This window comes from Poecilia reticulata, linkage group LG19, assembly GCF_000633615.1.
Source record: "Poecilia reticulata strain Guanapo linkage group LG19, Guppy_female_1.0+MT, whole genome shotgun sequence".
NCBI lineage: Eukaryota > Metazoa > Chordata > Actinopteri > Cyprinodontiformes > Poeciliidae > Poecilia > Poecilia reticulata.
Genome location: NC_024349.1, coordinates 12455631 through 12479418, shown reverse-complemented (window position 1 = coordinate 12479418; position 23788 = coordinate 12455631). Strand labels below are relative to the sequence as shown.

The window sequence follows — 23788 nt, the reverse complement described above, 5'->3', positions numbered from 1 at the left end:
ATGTGGCAGCTGTAACATTATTTCCCTGTGCTCTTGCAGATGTTAACCCCTGAAATGTTTTTTTAAATTAAACCCAATGAACAGAGAGTAAGAGTCCGCTCACTGGAAACGTAATGAGTGCATCTTCTCTTCTGTTAGAAAAAAAAATAAAACATAAACACAGTGACATGCCGACAATGAGCAGACCATTACTTTCTTTTCATTGCTGTTCTTTGTGTATCCAGCTCCTGTACCACGTATGGATGTGCGTAATTACTACTGTGTTTTCATCTCTAAATTAAAGGCAACAATGATAACGAGCGCCTGGCCATCGCCAGACAGCGAATCCCCTATCGGCTCGGTCGAGTAGTTGACGATTGGCTACTCGACAAAGGTAAAAACCCTGATTAAAATTCCTTAAAACTTTCAGCTTAAAAATACAACATGAAGGCAGATGATTATACTATATTGTGCACCATCAACTAACATCTAAAAATCAAAATCCATAACTAAGTAATTAAAAGTTGGGCAGGCTGTAGTGTGTAATACTGTGTAAACTCTAGTGCCTGTGAACGTATCTTGTTAGTGTGTATCTGATAATATCAGGTTAAAGGGACGAAGGAGAGATTTAAATGTGAATAAATCGGAAAATAGAAAAAGAAGTACTGATAAAAGATGCTTTATTAAGACTGGTAAATAATTTTACTATCAAATTGTAAACAATAAAGCATTTATTAAAGATTTAATGTATTGAAAAAAAAATTGTAATCAAGTTAAAGTACATGCAAATTACTGTTTAAGAATTATGTAAATTTGAAATGACTAAAAGAGCAATGCTTTTTGAAAAATATGTAAAAGTTTTCCTCCTAAACTTCAGCAAAGCTACTTAAATTAGCCTCTAGTCCCTTTAACAGTGAGCAGTGCTAGAGCTTATAACCTGTGCATGCTTTATAGGGCTGTGACAACCGTTCTCTAGATCCGTCTCTCTGTCTGCCTGTCTGTTGCTCCTTCAGATACGATGTTGTGCTGCACAGCCATCACCACATCAACCATCTCTCAGCCCTGTCTTCTCGGGGCCTTCTGATTCCTTTTCTTCTCCTCCTTTTTTTTGCTCTCCTTCATCTGCTCTGCTCAGACTCCTCGGTCTCTTTCCCTCCTTTTCTGTTTTCTGTCATCACTCTTATCTCTCAGTCTCCTCCACGGTTCTCCACGGCTTCGATTTGCTCTGCCATGCTTAATCTATCCCATCCTCTCGTCATGCCTCGGGGGGGGGGGTGGATTATGTAACACTCAAACACTGTTGTATGTCTGTGCGTGTGTGTGCGTATGCACGTATGTGACCACTGGCGTGTGTGTGTGTGTTTGTCTGTCCACTCTTTTTTTTTCTTGGTGCGTTGTGGTGTGTTGGATGCGGTTGGCTGTGTTCGTGCAGGTCGCCAGCTGACCATCTTCAACAGCCAGACGACGGTTCGTGTCGGCGGAGGCGAGCGAGGTTCTGCCATGTTCCAGGGCCAGTTGTCCGGTCTTTATTACAACGGCCTCCGCATCCTCAACATGGCCGCCGAGGGCCACCCGCACATCAGAGTGGAGGGCAGCGCGCGGCTGGTCGGCGACATGCCGTCCTCCTCCATCACGCCGCAGTCCAGTGCCGCAGCCGGTGGCAACCGGTCAGACTCCGCCCCCTCCATCAGTGACATCACAACCACCACGGCGACGAATAAGAAGCAAGTCGTGACAGAGGTCAGCACAAAGTCCCAGTTTTGGTTTATGTCCGTCAACGTCTGATGTTCGTACACAGTCAGGAAAAGTGTGGAAACTGATTTTGTTTATTTCCAAGTGGAAAAGTGCAAAGCATGTTAATTTAAAAGTAGGGCTGGACGATATGGCTGAAAAATATATCACAATAAAAGGGTTTCATATCAGTTGATATCAATAACACTGGGTTACAAAAAAATGTTTTTGGAAATTGTCTTTGTTTTTTCAATTGAATTAGGACTTTTGCACAGCTGAATCCAGAAATGGCATCCATTTTTCTCAAATCGGGTCAGGTTTTTATTCCAATTTGATTTAGAGAAATTTGATCTTCTGACTAAATTGATGGCATTTTGGTGACATTATCAGTTAGTTTCCATTAACAGCAGTTCTTGGGTGGGTTGACATCACTTTGAACTATGAAAACTTAAGAAGTGCATTGGTGAAAAGAAATCCAAATTTTTCCAAAAATATAATCTTCAAAACCAGAAAATGTGAAACCAATAAAATTGATTTATTCCCCAGTTCTACAAATAAGTATTTTAATTTCCAGACTGTATTCCCCATCTCATTGTCTAAATGTTGTCCTTTTTCCACCGTCCATTCTTATTTCCTATACATTCTTCTTTCACTCCTTTTACCTTTCCTTTCTTTTATTTCCTCTTCATGTCTTTCCTTCCTCTCCTTGGGTCCTTCCTTCGTCTCGTATCCTACTTCCGTCCCTTTTATCTGTGTCCTACATCTCCTCCTTCCTTTCTTTATTTTCCTTCATTTTACTCTTCCTTCTTTCCTTTTCATTCCTAGGGATATCTTGCAATGGCAATGTTGGTAAATTTTGCGATGATGTTGCAATATTTTCTTCTTTCCTCTTTCCCATTTGTACTTCCATGATCTTTACCATTTTAGGCAGTGTCATTTGGTGTGAGCATCTGTTGTCGTGAGTCTGTGTCTAACTGGCTAAATATTACATTAGCATGTAAAATGCGAGTTCATAACACTTGGAATATATTAGCCAACAGTTATTGTTCTCCAATTATTTGTGCTGGGTGACACGTTTAACTGGAAGTGGAGACCCTAATCAAATTCTGCTTTGGGTCTTACCCAATCTTGGGGCGACTCGGTGGTCATATCTCTTGTTCAGATGTAATTCTTCAGACTTCCTCAGCACACGAGTCTTATCAGTACCCTGCCATCATCCTTTAGTATGACAAAAGGTAATTAAAATCATAATTTGCTTTGATAAGATTCATTATGAGTGCTGTAAGAGGATTAGTATGCACACAGCCCATTTATCAAGACCAGCAAAATATCAAGATGTGTCAAGGGGAATGGGACTGTTTTTTTTTTGTTTTTTTTTACTCTTGTAGTGTTAAAGGGAGTTTATTCGTGTGTCATATGTTTCATGCACTGAGGCAAACTAAAGCGTCCCCCCAAATGCATTACTCATGTTAAATACGAAGTACAGACTGAGACATTACACATTATGGATGAAAAATAACAATGAATGATGATGGCGACTACAAATTAAGTTCCGTTCAAACTGTTTGTTTCAAGCATTTTAGTCCAAATTATCTTAAGTTGATATTTTTAGTCTCTAAACAGAAATATTGCTTATGTGTTTTAAAGTTGTCAAAGGTGTGAGAAAATAGTCTACAAGCTTAAAATTCACTTCGTATTCAATTTAAAAATTCAATACGAGTGTTGGTAGGAAAGATCTGCAGTAGCAGTCCATCTTGCAATAAATCTGAAGAGACCTCTGACCAAAAACTATTGATGTATGACAGCCTCATGCTAACATGCCAACAACTCAATTTCTGACTAACGGAGTCGATATTCCATAGTAGCAAGTCCTGGATGACACCATCAGTTATTGACCTGCACTGCTAATCCACCTCGTTTGCTTTTGCTGCTCTCCTTTAGATCTCTGGAGAATTGTTTTAATTTTTTAACTTTTTTCAGACTCAGTAGTTTGTTTTTAAGTATGGTCAATAATGCCTTCTAATAAGGCATCATCACTTAGTCAAATTTCCTGTAAAATGTAAACATTTTTTAAATAAAAACACGGTGGACCACTGGTGGACTTCATTAGGGGAAATCCTGCCATGTTGCCAAGCATATGCATCATAACAACTGTGTAAAAAATACAAAAAATAAGAGAAAACAAATCCTTCCAGCATTCATAAAGTCCAAACATGCAATGACTCAACCCCAAAATATTATGAACAAATCAAGAAGAACAAATCAGCAGAATTACTCCAACATTCTGCTAACACAAGTGGTGTAATTCTAGAAGCAGCTTCTTTTTTTTTTTTTACAAAATTGTAATTGCGAGGAGGAATTTTTAAGAGTGGACTGAAGTAATCAGGAATCAGATTATCGAGCTTAAGAAAGATGGACTGCAAAAATCAATTTGGACATTTTATGCTGCAGAAAATATATTATCATCATTATACAATCCTACACTGTGGTTGTTTCATGTAACCACAATGTGAGCTGCATCCAAGCACCTCACAATCATTCCCTCTTCAAGCTGTCATTACATTCAGCAAAACTTTGGAAAATTCAACACTGAAAATATGTCAAAAATAATAAATATTTCTACATATTATGATAAAAAAGGGATAACATAACCACAAGATACGTTTTTGTTTCTTGTTGGTGCTGTTGCATAAAGTGATGTATAATTTTTTCCTCATCTTTATTCTGTAATCCTGTCTGAACAGACTTCAAGGTCTGTGAGAAGAAAAGTATTTTGTGTACAGTGGCTCCCTGCATTTCTCCGCAGCAACACATTCACCTAAATGGATTAGACGGTAAATTCTCGGCTAATTGGTCCCTCTGCTGACTTACGGGGCAATAAATGTTTTTGCTAATGGAGAATGGAATAGCTTTTACAAAATATGTGTTCAGTAATTCAGTAAGACTGAGACAACAGAAGGACATAATAGTTATTGATACATAATTATTGTGACTAGAGCAGGATAGTTGGTGTTAAAATAAGGAGACAAACTCAACAGCTTCACCTCAGACTTTTTTCGCTCTATTGTTCAGATCACTACAATCGAAACGTTGTCAAGCTCTTAGTGGGCGTCTGTGTCTGCTGCAGTTCTTCTTCTGAGTTATAAAACAGCTGCATCGGAAAAAAATCCTACATGATACCAGTTGCCATGGAAATAGTGGGCCCCACTACCTGCAGCTTACTTTCTCTCTTTCTCTYGCATCCAGACTCCCACAGAGAGTTGTTCCTCTGTGTATAAACCACCAGCTGTTTCAGACGTAAATAATGGAGCACTGATAGCTGTGAGCTAAGCCTCAGGCATCAATAATGGATTACGTGAGCTGGATGGATACGGCTGCAGAGTGACACCGCTGTCACAGGGGCTTCTTTTCACACCTCACCTCTCAGTGTCTCCCTGCGTATGTGTGTGCGTGCGTGTGTGTGTTAGATGAACGGCTTTAGCTTTGTGAAGTCCTGATGTCAAGGTTAAATCTGACATGCAGCGTTTTATGGTGGAATCAAAATCACCTGATGTGAACTAGGTCAGACCTACTATAAGCTCAATATACTGAAGAGAGCTTTTGCGCTTATACGAGTCAAGTCACTCATGTCAACTCTTAAATTCTGTTTGTAGTAGTTATTTTCAGAGTGAAATGCTCGTTCGCTGAGTTTTACACAAAATTAGCATATTTCATAACGCTAATAAGAATCATTAATCACGGGAAGGACTGCTGCCTTTACCTTCTCAAGAAAAGCAAACCACAAAAAGTTATTCACTGTTCACAAAGTAGTGTATCCAAACATATTACTAGAAAGTTGAGTGGAAAGAAAAACTGTGGCAGGAAAAGGTTTGCTAGGAAACAGAAACAACCACAACATTCAAAGGATTGCGAATAAAGAATTATGTGCTCTAAAATATTTCACTAACACCAACAAAAACTATCCAAAAACACATATTTAGTGGGCAACATTAGGCAGACGGGATAAAATCAAAAGTTATTAGATGCACCGCTATGCGGACATGGACGCTTCTGAATCAGTAATCAAAACTTGGATTATCTTAATGTTATGTCATGGTCAGGTCAGTTTGACATGGTCAGTATCAGAATGACATAATCAGAACAATGATGCCAAAGCTTATTACAACTTTTACTTCTCTTCTGCTGCTCCTAATAAAGATAAAAATTAGATTATTACCAAGTTGAAAATTAAAGAGAGAATTAAGCTGGAGAAAGTCGCACACTCAGCCCACAGTGTACTCTGACCTGTTTCTATTTATTTTTACCACCTGGTAAATTTTCAGAAAACTTTCTAGCAAATATAAAATTACAGGTTAAACTTTAAATGGTAGAAATTGTTAACAGACGTAAAGAACAAGCAGACAATTCAAAATCAAATTATTGGTTCTGGGTATCATCATTACAAAAGAACAGAAATACCTCTTATTGTCCCACAGTGGAGAAAGTCAGGTGTACCAGCAGCAAGTTAAATATAAATGAAAGCATGCATATTCAAACAAATTCAGTAAAATTACCCCATTAAGTACCATTTACTATCCAATTAGTAATTAGGTCATTCAAAGAGGTTAGCCCTGCACTGGAAAGAAAAAAATTTAATTCCAATTTACGGTAGAATACCTTCAGTTGTAGTCACCAGAATGTTACCATTTAAATGCAGTAAAATCCGTATTTACCCAGAATTGTACCACATTTATACTGCCGGTATTTTACCATAAATTATAAACTGTTTTTTTTTTTTGGGGGGGGGGGGGGGTTCAGTGTACACTGTACTGATGTTAACTGAAGCAAAGGCCTCATTTAAGTATTTATTTAGCTGCACATGCATTCTTTGCTACATTTGCTTAAGCATACGCTAAAGGAATGCCGTCATCGCATTTTAGGACATGAAATACCTATTTTACTTAGAAAATGAATTGTTGTTTTGCATTTCTTTCATATTTTTTATAGTATATAGAATATGGTAAAGTGATTAAATGAAAAATGTCACTTTTTTTCAGCCAATTAACCATCAGAATAATTAACTACTAAATTAATCGTTAGTTGCAGTCCTACTGATGTAAAATCCTTTCATTATTGAGTTTATAGCCCTCTACTTAGTACAAGAAAAAAAAGCAGTTTGAATTTTGAACCCCACTAAAAAAACTCTGACCATATAATGTCCAAGTGGATAGTGTGAACACAGCTTCTGTCTTGTTTGAGAAGAGTCTACAGCCTCCCTATTGAGGTTGCCTTGTGTTGCCAGGCAACTAACCTGGCCTTAACCACCACACACAAAAAGTGTAGATAAAAACAGATCGCGAACACACAAACACTCAGGTGGATGTAGAACAATAGGCCTGTATTGCAGCATATTGCATCACAGGTGGGGCAATGGGAGATGTCTTATTAAAGGCGTTACAACTACAAATAATTGAGCAATTTACGCTTTGGTTTGCGTATGTGTGGAAGTGCGTCTGCTCGCATCGCCAGTGGGTTTCTCTGCTTTCTGCTTTGTGCAGAAAGAATGTTTTCAGCAGCGTCTCCTGAAGTCCACAGTGAGTTGATTTTTGTGTGTGCTGAAAAAGTGGAAGGGATTAATAATGCATGACAGCTGAGAACCAGCGAAGAGATTGTGTGAGTGTTTATGCTAGAGGCGCGCTCTGAGTCACAGACCCCGGTTTGGGTTTGATGCTCACTGTCTGTGGATGCAAAAGCTTCGGCTCCTGCGTACGTGAGCTCTTGTGTTCAATGCAAAGATTGACAGATGAAACCTGGGGCTCAGAGGGGCAGCCCGATTGGCTAAGAGAAATCAGCTGACATGTCCACGAGCTCTTTGAATATCTGCTGTACATCCACACTCTCCCTCCCTCTCTTTCTTTTTCTTCTTCACTATCTTCACATCTTTGTCTCCATCTTTTCGTCCGCCCGCTGTTCATCTTGTAAATCTCCCTGTTCACTTTTTTTTTCCTTCTCACTTTCCCTCTCTCTCTCCCATCCTCCATATCTTTCCATATTTACTCACTACCCCCTCCTCCTCCTCTTCGTGTCCTGTACCCCCCTCCCTCCCAGTCTGTGGTTGAGCTCCAGTGATAGGCTGTTAATGCAGGCGTTGTATGAGTCTATCTCACCATCTGCAGTAGTGGAGCTAGCTCCTCTCCTCTCTCTCGTCAGGATCTCTTCATCAGTCCTCCAACTTCATCCTGGTTTGCTGTATGCCTGTGTAGACGAGTCTAAATAGAAACAGACCAGTAGAGCATGCTTGGCTGATATAGGAAGTGTGTGTGTGTGTGCGTGTGTGTGAAAGTAGCAGACAAGCTGTTGAATCTTCTGCAGGTGTGTGTGAGGACTTAGAGCAGTTATTATGTGTGAACTAGGCAGTCAGGGAGGCTTGGACGGCCGCTGGCACTGCTCAGCTGCTCAGGTAGAGACTTTACTCTTTAAGCATGCTTTCTGTCTGTTTATTACTCTGCATTTCTTACGTTAACATTTATTTGTCTGTATGTCAGCATGTTCTGTTGTTAGACTTTAAAAAGTTGGTGAGAGACAGAGCATTTGGTAGCTTTTGCGAGTCGGCAGTAGGGTGTAAATTGATTTTGTTCACTGTGTCCCGCGCAAGAGGTGGATCGATACACCCAAATGACACCTTCCCATTTGAACAGGGCGGTCAGCTGATTTTGTGATGTCACAAATTCGAGGAGGGACCTTGTAAAATTTTACTTGTTCGATTCTGATTCTGCAGGGCGCGTTGGTTTCTTCGGATCAATGATTGAGCACGATCTGCTGGGCATTGATCGGTGGCAGATGTCATGGGTGATGCAGTTCATGTGCTGGTCGCGTCCTGGCAAAGGCACAGAGGTTTTATTGACTGGATGGATGCCAGCGGCTAATCTCACCCCAGCTGCGTTTGACAGCCCAGTGGGCAGAACTGATTGGAAACCCAGTGAAGGGAAGAGACAAAGCCAAGCATCAATGACCTAATGCATGTTTCAGGCCAACATAAACCACAGAAGACTTGTTTGGACCACCGTCGTACCTTACAAGGCCTGGGCAGACTTTATTAGACGATAAAGTAATAAAATCTTGTCTTCTGCTGATACAGCCCATGTTCCTACAAAGACAAGTTGATGAGAAAGACATTTTTAGTGGGTTTGTTACTCCAAGACATCATGGACCAATTAGTGCTTTGATTAGACTCCAGTTCTCCTCCAGTTTGGATGTAATCTTCCTCTCAAGCTTTGCTGCTCTCACTGGGTTACTAACATCCACTGCAATGCATCACAATCCAATTTTAATTTAGAGCCGGCACCGAGCGCCCGGCATGGTTAAAATGCACGCACAGACGTTTAAAAATCTCTCATGCCAAGGCGTCCACAGGCAGGCGATGTTTAACAGTAGCCCATGAATATGCGGGGCGCATTAGCGTTAAAGAAAGACAACTCGCTTTTATCAAAGCCCTCATCTCCTTTTTTTTTCCCTATTTTTTTCCTCCAGAACTGCTTGCTCTAAAACATAAAAAGAAAACCTCTTCATCACACCATCTATCTTTAACCAACTCTCTCTCTCTCTCTCTCTCTTCTGTCCGCTCCACACTCAGGCAGGAACAGCAAATCAATGCACAGGTCCCCATTGAGGGTGCACACTCCCTTTTTTTTTCTTTTTTATATTCCCCATCATTTTTAACAGCCTGAACTTAGAGTTGCCATGGCAACAGGCGGAGCAGGGATGGAGAGGGAAAAAGGGTGCCTTTTTTTCCACAGACAGAGAAAGGATCTGTTGTTGAGGTATTCACTTTTAAGCTACAGACAGGTGCTGGGGAAAAAGAAGTACAAAGAGGAAGAGCTTGTTTAATGTTTTGCTGCTTATGCCGCATTTAACTCCCAATATGAGATGAAGAGAGGCGGGGGGAGGAGGCTGTACACAGGAAGTGGAGAAATAAAAAGGCTGGCTGGAGGAAATAAAAGGGGGAGGGCTGACAGAGCAGGAGATAACGAGTGGTTCCCTTGTGGGTTAAACAGGATTCATAGTCGTCCCCCCACCCTGTGCTCCTCCCTGCTTCTTTTCTTCTTCTCCTCTTGATGTTGGCTGGCTTACAGGCCAAAGCGTTGGCAAAAGTGTGGTCGATGGATGTGCTTTCTGTGAGCTCAAAGGTGTTGAAAATAAACATAACGGATGCAGAGCACAGACTGTCTCTGTACTCTGTCTCTTATATTTATTTTTTTAAATCTCCATGTTTTCTCTCCACAGACGGTAGACGACCTGCTGGTCGCGTCGGCCGAGTGTCCGAGCGACGATGAAGACATTGACCCCTGTGACAGCTCAGGTGAGACAAGTGCTAAAAAAATACATGTGTCACATTGATTTCTCTGCTTGTTTTTTATATGTCGCTCAGTTGTCGTTTTCTTCCCCTTGGTCACTCTCCGCTATGAATTTTTCATTTCCACTTTGGTTTCTGCCTCCTGGCACCACTTTTTATCTTTGTGCCTATCTCTGCTTTTGCTTGCTCCCGTTACCTTCTCCTACTCTTTTGTTATTCACTCCTTATTCTTGGGAAATGTATATTTTTCTTCATCACATATAAAAAAAGAATAGAATAGAAAAAAGTACAGCAGTGATCTTATGTAATAGACCAACACAAAGTAGTTCTTATTTGTGAATTAGAAAGGTATGGGATTCAATGGTGAGCAGCAATCTATAAAAAATTTGTTACACAAACCATAAATCACTATTGGCATTGGTTCCACTAAAGCAAAGGCACTATACTATACACTATACACAGTATTTAGTGGAAGTTAATGCTAAAATGCTTCACCAACATTATATTTAGCAAAAGCTAATGCTAAAGTAACATAAAACCATGGTATCACCTGGTAGCTAATGCTAAAGTACAACACCAACATTGTATTTACCAGAAGGTAATGCTAAAATGCTATACCAACATGGTATTTAGCAGAAGCTAATGCTAAAGAGCTAAATTCGACCATATTGATACCCATCATGTGTCAATGATGATTTGCACATCACTGCATGACATTGTCCCAGAAGCACAATCTGTACAGTTAGCTCATTTGCACATGCGCTACAATAAATAGTTCTGGATTATTGTAAAAATGAAGATCTAACTAAATCTTACTAGCTATAAAATAACATATTTTCCTAGAAAATGTTGCAAATCCCTTAATGAATGATTGTCATAATTTAGATTGAAGATGATACTTAAGTAGAAATCTATGTATTGGACTGTAATGCATACTCTGATGGACCTGTACACACGTTTTTATGAGATTTATTGATTGTGTTTTTGGAAAGTACAGCACTATATCCCATAAGCTGATAGGATACTACTTTATTACTCTATTTTTATTACTCCATCATGCTTGGCTATTGTACACAGGCAAATAACCTGGTTATTTTTTTCGGAAAATAGTCAAAGCAGTTTAGCAAAATCCAAATAAACAATTTTATCTATATTTGTTGTAATTCTCTTTAAATCAGATTTATTTTAGCACATGCACAAATGAACTAACGGTGCAGATCGTGGAGGGACAATGCAGGACACCTTTCACTTATGGTGTCAAATTTATAGTTGTTGAGTATTTCTAACACTCCGTCACAACTGAAAATTTACAAAACAGTAAATTTAGCGTTTTAGAATGTATCCAGATAAATTAATTTATGGGAAGTTAAGTGCACACCTGACTAAATAAATGGTTGACTTAAATAATTGGTAAGGAGGTGATGCAATCATTTGAATCAGCTGTTTTGGAGCAGGGAAACCTCCAAAATATGCAGAACATTGAAGTTTGTGGCTAAATATCTTTGCAAGGCACTGCATTTGGACTGAAATAATTAATCAGATAAATCGTGATTAATCAATTATTGAAATAATTGTCAACTAATTTAGTAATCGATTAATTGTTAACTGGAGTATACAGACTCAAAAAAAATAGTTTGGTCTTTGTCTGTAAATATGTTATATCCAGAACTCAAGTGGTGCAGTCTTAGCTTCACCCTTTAAATTCTGTAAAGAAAATCTCATACTGAACCAATTATTAATCAGTTAATCCCAAAGATAATCACCAGATCAGTCCTACATTTTATTGATGTTAAGTCGAGCAGAAATGGCTGAGCAATTAATGTTGATGTTAGAAATAATTTCTTAGCTTCAGGTGCATCCTTTGATGCAAACAATCAAATGCTGGTTATTTGTATCGGAATGCTGTTTTTGTATTTTAGGGTTTTTTTTTAATAGGAATTTAATTATTTGTTTATTTCCATCTTTAAATGTATTTATGATGTATAAAACAGCTTTGGTGGATAAATTAAAAATCTGTAGAATTAGCTTTTTTTTATCTGATTAATAATTAATTATTAGAATAATCAATAACAAAAGCAATCATTAGTTGCACCCCCGAAATGCATGTCATAAAGTGCAAGAACTATAATTTATTTGTTCTGGACCTCCTTTACGTCATGTAATCTTCAATCAGACGATATGTAAACAACTTTGGCTCTAAGCTCCAGTTTACACTTGACAGGCTGCCATTATGCAAAATCCTTATCAAATAATTCATCAAGATGATGCATTATGTCTTCTTGCTCCCCACCCACTGCCTTTGCATGTAATTCAAATTAATAATGCATAAAGCAATCTGGAAAAAAAAATCACATCGTTTTTCTCACCTCTCCTTTGCCTACAGCCCGCCCTCCGCCGCCAGATGTGAAGGTGTTCCCTGGTCCGTCCGAGGTGGTGCGGGAGAGCAGCAGCACCACCGGCATGGTGGTGGGCATCGTGGCGGCCGCCGCCCTCTGCATCCTCATCCTCCTCTATGCCATGTACAAGTACCGCAACCGCGACGAAGGCTCCTATCACGTGGACGAGAGCCGCAACTACATCAGCAACTCAGCCACGCAGCCCAACGGCAGCGCCAAGGACAAACCGCTGGGCATCGCCAAGATCTCCAAGAACAAGAAGAACAAAGACAAGGAGTATTACGTCTGAGGCGGACATGCCTCCCCGTCCCCCCAGAAACAAATAAATATGCGTACATCTTTATATATAACAATATATGTACATAAATAGATATATTCTCCAAGAAAAAAAAAGAAAGTCATACACGGGCACAGACATGATGATTTTAATGTTTACTCTCCAATAATCACACCTGCACACATTCTGTCAAGCACAAACACACACAGGCAAGTCCACACGCACACATTTAAGCACAAACATACACTCACAGACGGACCTGGGGGCCCGGGCCCTCACTGTACAGTATTTACCAATGAGCAGAGCCTCTGACAGGGGCTTGTTTTATGAGCATTAACACCATTCCAAATGAGTTAGAAAGCACCAGTTCAACCACCATTTTGGCTCCAGCCTGGTCTGCCACAGTCCGTTCAGACTGCGAGGGGTGAAAACCAGACTTTAAGTGAAGCACACGGCGGGCCGAGCGAGAGGCAGTGCACCCGAACAAAGATGATGTAAAAGCACTAAGTGTCTCTTCCAAGCTTCTTGGCCTTCCTCCCTGTTAGCAGACAGGACTCGATGAAGCACAGCGGACGGCAAGGGAACAAGCACACCAGTGGCTCAGAGTTTAGCCCCGCAGCTACAAGACAGGAACTCAATGTGTAGCCATAGAGACGGTGAATTACTACAAGAAAAACAGGCACAGGCAGAGCTGGGTGAGCTGCTGTTATGCTGCAGAGCTGATGTTTTTTACAGCCTCCTGTATAAATCACAACAAAGGAAGCAGAGGAAACAGAGAGATGTTTTCCTGCACAGGATACTTGAGACTTTAGATGCTACCTACAGACACCAGTGGGGCGTGGCCGCTGTGTCTCCACTCGCGTACATACGGCGCCACATAAAACAGTTGACACAAAAGGACAAACATTTCCCTGCAGCGCTAAAGACCCACAAAGATCTTCATAACTGACTCTGAAGGCAACAAGACGGTGAATTGATCACAACGATGAAGACGAATATCAAGGAACATTTGGACAGTACAGACTTTGGGGAAGGGAGGTGTGGGGGGGAATCTTATTGCACGTGAATTATCTTACTCCGTGTGATTTATACTGCGTTGAAACTCCAGATACACCGCCATCGTAAACTCCACCACCTCGGCTTCAAGTATTCCCAAACATTCGCTTCAAATAGTTTGATTTTCAACAATAATTTAAGGCCCCGCCCACACTGACAGAGATTTTAATCACAATCGAAATGGTTCTTCAGTAATTTGCAACTTCTTTTGTTTTAATACAATATTTTTTAATCCGTTTCCCAAAGTGGAGATTTGCTTACATATTAGAAATTAAACAGAGTGCAATAGAAGCCTGTTTTGCACAATGATGAAAATTAAAGGATTAAAATTTATTTAATGTTTTTTATCCCAATGGCTGCCTCGCCTTGTCATGGTGGCGTTTCCAACTAACTCTAAACGTCAGCTGAATAACTGAAAGACAGGTGTATATAAAGAAGTGTATGGACAGATTTGATCCTTCTGGCTTTATTTCCCAGGAAGAAAGTCAGAAAAAACTTTTAGACAGTTTGCTAAATGTCTCCTTACATTCAACTTTCTTGTTGTCTTTCCATTCTAAGCCTCCTTTCTTCCATAACTGTTGCTGCTCTGTTTTTGTCCTTTCTATTCTTTGCATTTTGTCTTTCCTTTCTTTTGTTACAATTGTTTCTTCTTTCTTCTCTCTTTATTTCCTTTTTTCCCCTCATATCCTTCTTTCCTCTCCTGCATCTGTTATTCCTTCTTCCTACCTTCCTTTTTTTCCCACTAGTTCTTCTTGTCCATCATCCTTTTTCTTTCTTCCTCTTTCACTTGTGACTTTTCTTACTTCCTGTCCTTTATAGTTTTTCTTGGTCATGTCCTTCCTTCTTTTCCTCGTATTCATCTCTTTTCTTTGTGTTCTACTTCATTCCTTCTCTCCCATCCATCCATTTTCTTCCACTTTTATCCGGGGTCGGGTCGCGGGGGCAGCAGCTTCAGAAGGGAGGCCCAGACTTCCCTCTCCCCAGCCACTTCATCCAGCTCCTCCAGGGGAACCCCAAGGCGTTCCCAGGCCAGCTGAGAGACATAATCCCTCCAGCATGTCCTGGGTCTTCCCCGAGGCCTCCTCCCGGTGGGACGTGCCCGAAACACCTCACCAGGCAGGCGTCCTTCTCTCCCATCTGCCATGAATTCATACTAAACTGTCATTTCTTCATGAATTGTTAGAATGTTTAGTAGGGGTGGGATTTTATCGTCTTGTCATCTATCATGTTAAAATGTCTTATCATAATAAGAATTTTGATTTATCGTTGTGATAAATTCCAATTAAGGTTGTATAAAAAAAMCCAAAACTGTCTATATTGTCAGGATTGTTAGTTCTTTGTTCAATGAGAATATCAATAAATATGAATAAATTGGAAAATATGATTAAATGCAGTTACTGTGAGCAGTTTAGTGAGACAAATCACATCTTTTTGTGATTGGTTTCCTAAAGCAACATTTTACAAATGGAAATGTTGTTCAAGTATTGCAATAGCGCCACAAAATGTTGTGATAAAACTTTAAGTCCTATCGCCCAGCCTTAATGTTTAGCCTAACTTTGCTCATAATCTTCTTTCCTTTTACGTAATTAATGTCGACACTCAACACCTGCTGATGCAAGTACGGTATACCAACTTTTTTAATTTGAATTTCTCAAACCCTACAGAGGTTTACTTGGTTTAAACTGATAAAAAAAAAAATTTGTTTATAAAGAAAATCTCCAGAGCAGTGCAGCCGGGGCCTGAATATTTGAATTAAATCTCAGTTTGAATCTTTTATTGATGAAACGTGACCATCTGGACTGTGCTGCATGCCTGAGTCTCTGAGCTGTGCTGTAGAGTGATGGTGTGTCCAAACCCTACAGATGTTTATTTGGTTTAAACTGGTAGAGGCGGTTGCCATGCAACACCTGGATGTATATCTGCGTGTATGAGAGTTTGCGTGTGTGCGCGTGTGTGTGGGCCATGCCCTATTTTCTAGTTTGACGTCCTATTGGCCACGCCCATTACACCTGCTCCAATCGACCACCTTTCAAAGCGAAAACCAGCCGAGGAAAAGAACGACCAAGAGAACAAAGTAGATGTTTCCACATGTTGCTAATAGATAGAGAAGTCCAGTTCTTGATGCCATCAGCTACGCGACACCTTGAGTTTTCTCTCTTTCAATTTACCTCCACGCTCCGTCTGCCCAGACACAACCGTTCTGTTGGGTTTTCCTTACAAACTTTTGAAGTGTGTAAACCCTCTGCAGCTCCTGAATTGACACAAGCAGTGCCATGACTCAAGCAAAGCCCCTTCCAGTTCTTCCGAAAACGTGACCCAACCAGGCGGATGCATGTGATACGGACCGGGGGCTTGGAAGAACATGAAACTGACTGAAGCGTGTGAGATTTCAGTGTATCGTCAAAATTAACAGAACATGTTTGCATATTTTATTCATCCTAAACTGGCCTTTTTGCCCTCTTTTCCCTGATTTTCGTCCCCCTCTATCTCTCCTCCTTCATCCACGTCTATGGCTTTCTTTCCTCTCTATCTCCATGTTGTGTCGCCATTCGAAACAAAGGGAGGCGTCTCCACCGATGGGATCCCACATTTAGGTGTTCATTAACCATGTTTATTTTCTATATGTACAATTTTTCTACAGTATTTACTTTTATTTTTATTGTTACGGTTCTTTGATGAACATAAAGTGGAAATTTATTATAAAAAATAGKTTTGAAGATTAATGAGTAAATAAAATATTACCCAAGTGAGCCTGGAGTGTGTCAAAAAAGTGTTGGGTTTTCTCTTTTTTGCTGCTGTCTGCCTGCAGTCAGCGCTTCAGTCTGTCATCAGGAAACATTACAGTCAGCCATGAAGGCAGATAACTGTCAAATTAAAACTGAGCTGTCAAATTTGCATAAAGTTTTCTAAGCGGAGCTTTAGGCAAAAGAAGACGGATGCTCCTTTTATGTTTGTTCTTTAATTAAAACTGGGCCTATAGCCTGACTGTTTATTAATACATTCTYCTTTAAGTATGTTTATATAAATACGTTTATTTGCAGGGTTTTGTACATTTCATGAACTCAAAACCCATTATGAATAGAATTTATTTATTTCTAAGCAGAAATATACAATCTAGATAAATTTGCACTTACCAGTAATAGACGCAAAGAAAATAGCTAGCTAGCGGTAGCCTCCATGGCCTCAGTCGTCTCGAGCATAGACATTAATGCGCAATGAAGAGGTCTGAGTGCGACCCAAAATTTGCCTGACAGAAAAGTCCCGAGAGAAAAAAAAAGCGTAAAATATGCAATATTAGATAGTTCTGTCAAGACAAAATGTATATGTGATTAACATATTAAATACCAATTTTGTTATTTTTATAAATAAATTTAAGACATTTTAAGGTCTTAATTTTAGAAACATAAGACTTTCTAAGGATGCGTGGACACCCTGATTTATGGTAAACCAACTGTAGCTCAAATCCAATCACATTCGTCCATCCATCTGATTATCTTTGCAGGCAGGGCCAGATTTAGAAAGTGAAGAGCCCCTGGGATAGTGCCATTTATGGTGCCCTATCAATAAATAAATGAAAATAGGCATTTTACTCAAGCAAATTATAAATTGATAGGTGGGTCTATTTGACATGTCCCATGGAAGATGGCTTCAATTATGGTTTCAAACAGATGTACTAAATATTTTTAATATTATACACATTAATAAAAATGGAAAAAATATTTAAAAACTTCATATAAGCTTATGCGTTTTGCATAAAATATAATCTGTCATTAATTGAGAGGCAGGGAAAAGCCTCAACATGTCACCAGCCTGTTACAGGGCAAAACATAAGGCAAACAACTATGCACACACACACTCACACCTGAGGACAATTTAGAGACCAAATAACCTAGCAGTCATGTTTTTGGACAGCGGGAGAGAACCACACCCCTAAAATTTAGTCAACAAATATACCAGAGCAGTGATACATTTTTATAACCTTTACTAAGAAAGTAGACATTAAATATCCTCATTTCATTTTACATCTTTTTATTGTTGACTAAAATAGCAAAATGCATCAAATAGGACACCAAATGTAATTTTAGACCTCTTTTTAACTTGTACAAAAGAAGAATAGAAATTTTGCTTTGACAGTAAAAGAGCCAACTATACCCACAGTGTTTAGCAGAGGTATATAAACTCTTATATTTTGGGGTGTTTTTTTGTTGTTTTTTCTACTTAACAGCAACAAACTTTTATGTTAGCTGATAATTTTACTGTTGATAATTATGAAGTGGATGGAAAGGGAATCCGAAATGATTGTTCATAAGAAAGCCCATCAGATTGATGTACTTCCTGCRTCACCTAAAGGAGCTGCTGGTCATCCTTTTCATGTTACATTACTGGTTTCACCTTCTTCCACATGTATGCTGTGTCCCAAACTGCAAGGAAGACGAGTATAAGATTTAAAAGGGCTCTCTCCAAACAAGACCAAACTCATGGAGCGCACAACTAATAATTATTCTATCAACAGATTTCTCCACTTGAGCTGTGGACGTCTCAGGGCGTCTTGCCTGCTTCTCTGATAAATGCTCCCTGTGTCTGGTCTGTCGGTTTTGGTAGATGGCCACAACTTGCTAGATTTGCTCTGTTTTAATTTCATATGATGGATTGAACAAAGCTCAGTGAGATGCTCATGGCTTGAGATCTTGTTTCATAACCCAACCGAGTTGATGATCTCCAAAAAAAAAAACTCTGAGGCGTTTACGGCTAGATTTATTCTGAGATTAAGTTACACACATGCAGATTCAGYTAAGTGACTCGGTTGTGGTGGATTTTATTATTTTTCTGGTTTCATCACAGAAAAAAGATATTAAAGTTTTTGACAAAATGTGGTACAGTTCAAGAGGTGTGAATAATTTAAGAAGGCACTGCAGAGAGGTTTTTTTGTGTGTGTGTCAGTTTAGCTTCAGTTCAGTCGCTTCAGTTTTATTCAACACTTAAAAGCATTTCTCAAACAATCTGAGGATAATGGAAGCTGCACATCTTCCCTCCTTTTTGTTTCACCTGCAGCCTCATCAAAATACAGAAAGCGCCACCATTTCTTGCAGAGTCGTGCTCTGGSACCGCAGACATATAAATACTCCCATGCACACACCAAGCAGGCCTTTGAAGTCTGAGTCAGTGCAGTAAACGGTGCGAGTCTCTGCAGAGTTACTTTTTTTTTTTTTTTGGCTGGATGAAAGATTCCTGAGCATCCTCAGGTGAGAGCAGCTACAAGGACCAGCTATTTCAATAAACACCTCCCAATTCTCTCTAGCTTGTTCTTTCGTGGTTTGTTTTTCCATAACTTTCTGCTGAACAGTCTGTCCTCGACAAAAGGTTTGTGTTCGGCTGTAGCCATCTGCTGCCTCGCTATCCTTGAGAACAGGCAGCCAGCACCAAGATAAAGAGATATTCAGGCAATTTTTCTGRGGAGAATACAAAACAATTCCAGTGCTAATCAGCACTCAATCAGTAAGCAACAACAAAAGCCTGCAAAATTCAAAGAAAAAAAAACACAAATACACCAATTATTTAGCAAGTGTGAGGCAGATGTGTTTTWAGAGACCAGTGTCTACTTAATTTAAGAGGTAATTTAAATGAGGAAAAAGAGAATATCATCTTTGGAGTATTCTGTGTAATTATTAGAGTACCATCCGGAGCTGGGTGGCTCAGTTGGCTGATCACGAGCAACATGTGCTTATGCTCAGTGTTCTCCTGCATCACATATCTTGTGCATATTGCTGTATGTCTTCAAACTCTGTCAAATGGACTAAAAGGACAAAAGGACAAACTCTCGTGGCCAGCCCAGCAATTATGCAAGGGTATAGTTCCCATTGTGTTTAAAAAAAAAAATAAAATATATATATATATATATGTCTGAATTGACAATTAAGAATGTTGATGTAACTGCCAGTAAAGTCTCTGCAGAATCAATCTACATTTGTCAACTAAAATTTCCTTGTAAATCACCAATCTGGAAAAAAAATATATACAAATTTAACAACAATTTCTATGATGCATTGTCCTCGTGTTGTCTTTTTGGACCTGTTGATCTAAATAGGTGAAGTACTTGTCAGAACTGATCTATTTTACATATTTGGCTACCCATAGAGATATAGAGAAAGAGAGAGAGAGAGAGAAGGATGGAGGAGAGAGAGAGAGAAGGATGGGGGAAGGAGAGAGGGATAGAATCAAAACGTATTTATATTCTGGGTCAGAATATAAATAATTTTTTTTTTCCGTTTCATTTTTTAAGTACTTCCATATATATTTTTTCTTTTTTGTATATCTTTCTATATCTACATATATATAGCTATATTTACCATYTATTTATTAAGCTTCATATTCATGTCTTGATTGAAGAAGATGACTGTATGGTTTGTATGAGCTGATACAGTATATTAAAGAGGTCAGGGGTCTTCTCTCGGGATGCCAATGGGGTGTCCAGAAATTTTCCAGGGTGGCCATGGCTCCCCTCTGGCCACCTCTTGGGGACGCCACTGTCAGCATGCTTTTTTGCAAAAGTCTTTATTTCCGTTATCAGCCTGCTACTGTAGGTGCTGCAGCTGGAGCTCCTGTCCACAAGGATTAACATAGAAAATAAAGATTCATCTATGCTTTATGGTGAATTATACTTATTATTCACAAGAAAAGTGCCAGACAATTGACCACTGAATTAGGCCAGCATTTAAAAACAACTCTGAGCTATCTTTGACACCCACACAGATGTTCTAGACTTTAAAGATCTCACCTTCCTGCAGTTTCTTCCATTGCCTTCAGTGAAGATACGTCCTGTTTCTTCCTTCAGCTCAGTCTGGGTCAGGAGCTCCCAGCAGATCAAGGCTCCGTCGTCTCCTCAGCTCTGCTGTGGGTGTTTTTCACTCGACAGGATGCCTGTTTTTCAAATGTAAATAAGGTTCTTAGCACTTTTCAACCAAAAATAGGTATACCTTCTCAACATAAATATTGATACTCGGTGAGAAGGCATTCTGGTGTCGTATGTGGGTGTGTGTGAAAACAGAAAAGATGAATCAGAAACAAGTGTGCTGCAGGTTGCTTAAAATAACTCAAACGTCAAAGAGACRATAAGACATATAATTAGTTTGGTTCGCAGCGTTTATTGTTTCTCATTTTCAGATTAAATGAGTAGATGGGACATGTTTCCATTCAATTTTTATTTTATTTTTTTTACTTTGAGGTTTTTCTATTCTCATCCCCCCCCCTCATTTGATGTCCATAACTACAGAAAATCTTTGGCTAAACATTTGCTTTCACTCAATGGACCCAGAGTTTCAAACTATGATGTGGTACATGTAAGTTATGTCCTTTAGATTGTTTCTGGTTCTATTGTTTCCTAAATCTCTGTCCATCTTAAACACAGTGCCCCGCAAAAGCATTCACACCCGCACACTCATGTTACAAACACAATCTGCGTAATTCACTGGGATTTGACGTGAGGGACCAACACAGAACGGCATAATTGTGAACAGGGAAAGTAAAACATTGTTTTCAACATTCTTCAGCAATCTGAAAGAATCTGAGTCGTCCATCTCTGTTGTATTTATTTAACCGCCTGTGGAACACTTTGTTGATCCTCCTTTCATTGCAAATGCAAGTTTTTTTTTAGGTGCATCACCTCCAACTTTGCATATCTAGAAGCAGAAATCTTTGTCCAATTCTTCACTAAACAGGTGATTTTAGGAGGCAATTAATTGTGCAGCGTTTTATTTAGGGGCAAGGGTCTTCAAAGTGGCGCAGAGGTCATTTGTGGTCCTTTGGCTTATTTTCTAATTCAAGAATGACACCGTTTGCCCTGTTCAGCACAGGTGGTTGATACAGATAGAAGTGTTTTTTTTAGTTGCGAGTCCAGAGAACCTACACGGTAATTCAGTCTTSAAGTATATAATTTCAGCGTATCATTTGCCGTCACCATGACGAATGATGAAGCGTAGATGAAGAGGTCCTGCTTGATTCATTCAGCGAGTTCAGGTTGTGCTAGACTGGATCTAACTCAGTCGCAACGTCAGCCGCCCTGATTTATCACATCCTCACGCCAAAGCGATATATAACATCCAAACAAGTTTTCAGTTTATAACCCCCAGAGTTGATGCACATAAATTGTACATATTCACATGCAGACAAACCTCTGCAGCWGAGCACYGTTTTTCTGCCTCGGGTTTTGAGTCAGTCTGCAGATACAATAGGACCACAAACACTCTGAAGGCATCTTACATTTTGACTAGTCGGAGGCGCATTCAGACGTGAACGGAAGGCAGAGCCCTGAAACCTGAAACACCTGTTTCATAGACAAAATATATCCGTGAAAATAGTCTGCTTTTAATGCATTCAGCAGGATTTCTGAGGAGGGGGCAGCAAAGGCATTTATCAACCTCCTCTGCGCAGGTGTGAGGCAATCAGCAACAGATCAATCTGCAAACATGTAAAAAATACCATGCATACCTATTTAAGAACATTCCACAGATCTTATCTTTCATTTGCTCTCCTTTCTGCAGCTACACTGTTTCTGCTTCTTTTTTTGTGTGTGAAGAACTGTGGGAGAAGGGATCTGTGTCTATCTGTGCTTATCTGTATGAGTTTGTGTGTGTGTGTGTGTGTGTGTGTGTGTGTGCGTGTTCATGTCAGGAGCTCAAGGCTGAATTTTTCCCTCTGTGCTGAGGAATAAATCATAAAGATCTATTTTCTTTCAGAGTTCTTACAGCACAGCACGCACACACAGGTTTATAGCTGCATATTGTTAGCAACTAGAATGGACGGAAGCAGCTGAAGATGTAAGAGTAGCAAACGTCAATAAATTACTGYCACGCGAGTGTGCTTGAGATGTTGTTGGCTTGTGAATGCAGGGAGTCCTTGCAAGCATCTGAGGAGCCCATCGGGAAAGAATAAAAGGTCCATTGTCAAGTTTTGAAAATCACTTGCAACAAATATGAGATTTAGCATGAAGAGAAGAGGGAAATGATTTAATTCTCTTCATTTTCACAGATTTAAGAGACAAAAAGATATAATCTAAAACAAAAAAAGGAAACTTTTATGCTTACTGCATGTATGCAAACAAATTGATTACTGCAGGTCATAAGAAAAMAAATGGAACTTCAAAAATATTACTGCCACCATATTGGATTTAAGAATGGATGCAAAGTATTTTCACTCATAATTCCTGTTGTGTAGTTGAAAAATGTGTGTCTAAAAAGATTTCTTCAGTGTGTGCAAGAAAGTTGATTACACATTTTTWAAAATTGCTGCCATGTTGCAGATTTCAACATAGCCACCTTGAATTCCAGTTTAGATTTTACTCTAAATTTACTAGTTATGCTTAATTTCACAGCAACAATAAAAAGACAAGAGTAAACTATAAATCTGAGACATGTTTTAATTTTTTTTAAATCACTATAGATGGCCATTTTAAATTCTGCAGTTGTGCTACAGTGATGCCACAATTCATACTGTTCAACAAATCCAGGTAAGAATTAATTACCATGTGCCATGTTTTGAGTAAATTAAATAAACTGCAACATTTTGCAAAACACCAAAATTGTCATATTTTGGATTGTAGAGGACCAAAACGTGGAGAGTCTGCTGGAAAGTCCAGAAGAAGTGGAAGAGACGAAGAAAACCAGAAGAGCTGATCSGAGRGAAATGGCTGAGAGAAGCAGGTTTAAACGGCTACGAAGAGATCAAACTGGACATGAATAAGAAAGCTTAAAGAAATGAAGCAAAAGCTTAGCATAAAGATTCACTTAGGGAGCAAAAATATTAAAAAATATTATGCAATGTAGTACCATCACCATACCAGTAGGTGGCGGTAATGCACACCAAAGCTGTGCGTATTGAAGAAAAAAAGCAGAACAGGAAACTAGATGTTATCTTTTTTACTTTGAACACAGACTTTCTCCTTTTCTTTTGCAACTAAGAAGTGGATCTTTTTCCAGTCAGCCAGTAGAGATTGGTTTTAATTGATCAAGCAGATTAATAATA

At 39.3% G+C, this 23788-nt stretch overlaps 1 protein-coding gene and 1 long non-coding RNA gene across 11 annotated transcripts in view; one reads left to right on the top strand and one right to left on the bottom strand.

Annotated features, from left to right (window-relative positions):
* Positions 1–14049, top strand: part of nrxn1a (neurexin 1a) — an 85512-nt gene extending 71463 nt beyond the window's left edge. For 7 of the 10 annotated variants that reach the window (XM_008437091.2, XM_008437090.2, XM_008437087.2 and 4 more), the window contains 4 exons: positions 284–373; positions 1412–1719; positions 9973–10048; positions 12426–14049. In XM_008437091.2, the coding sequence (XP_008435313.1) occupies positions 284–373; positions 1412–1719; positions 9973–10048; positions 12426–12727 (776 nt within the window). In that variant the 3' untranslated portion in view covers positions 12728–14049. The remainder of the gene's footprint in view (positions 1–283; positions 374–1411; positions 1720–9972; positions 10049–12425) is intronic. The other 3 variants (XM_008437094.2, XM_008437093.2, XM_008437092.2) reach the window with 1 other exon arrangement.
* On the bottom strand, positions 8744–12497 carry LOC103481552 (uncharacterized). Its single transcript, XR_536322.1, has 2 exons — positions 12409–12497; positions 8744–8836 (listed from the first exon to the last, which is right to left on the bottom strand). It is a non-coding gene; the product is annotated as an uncharacterized LOC103481552 (long non-coding RNA).
* Positions 14050–23788: the final 9739 nt, after the last annotated feature.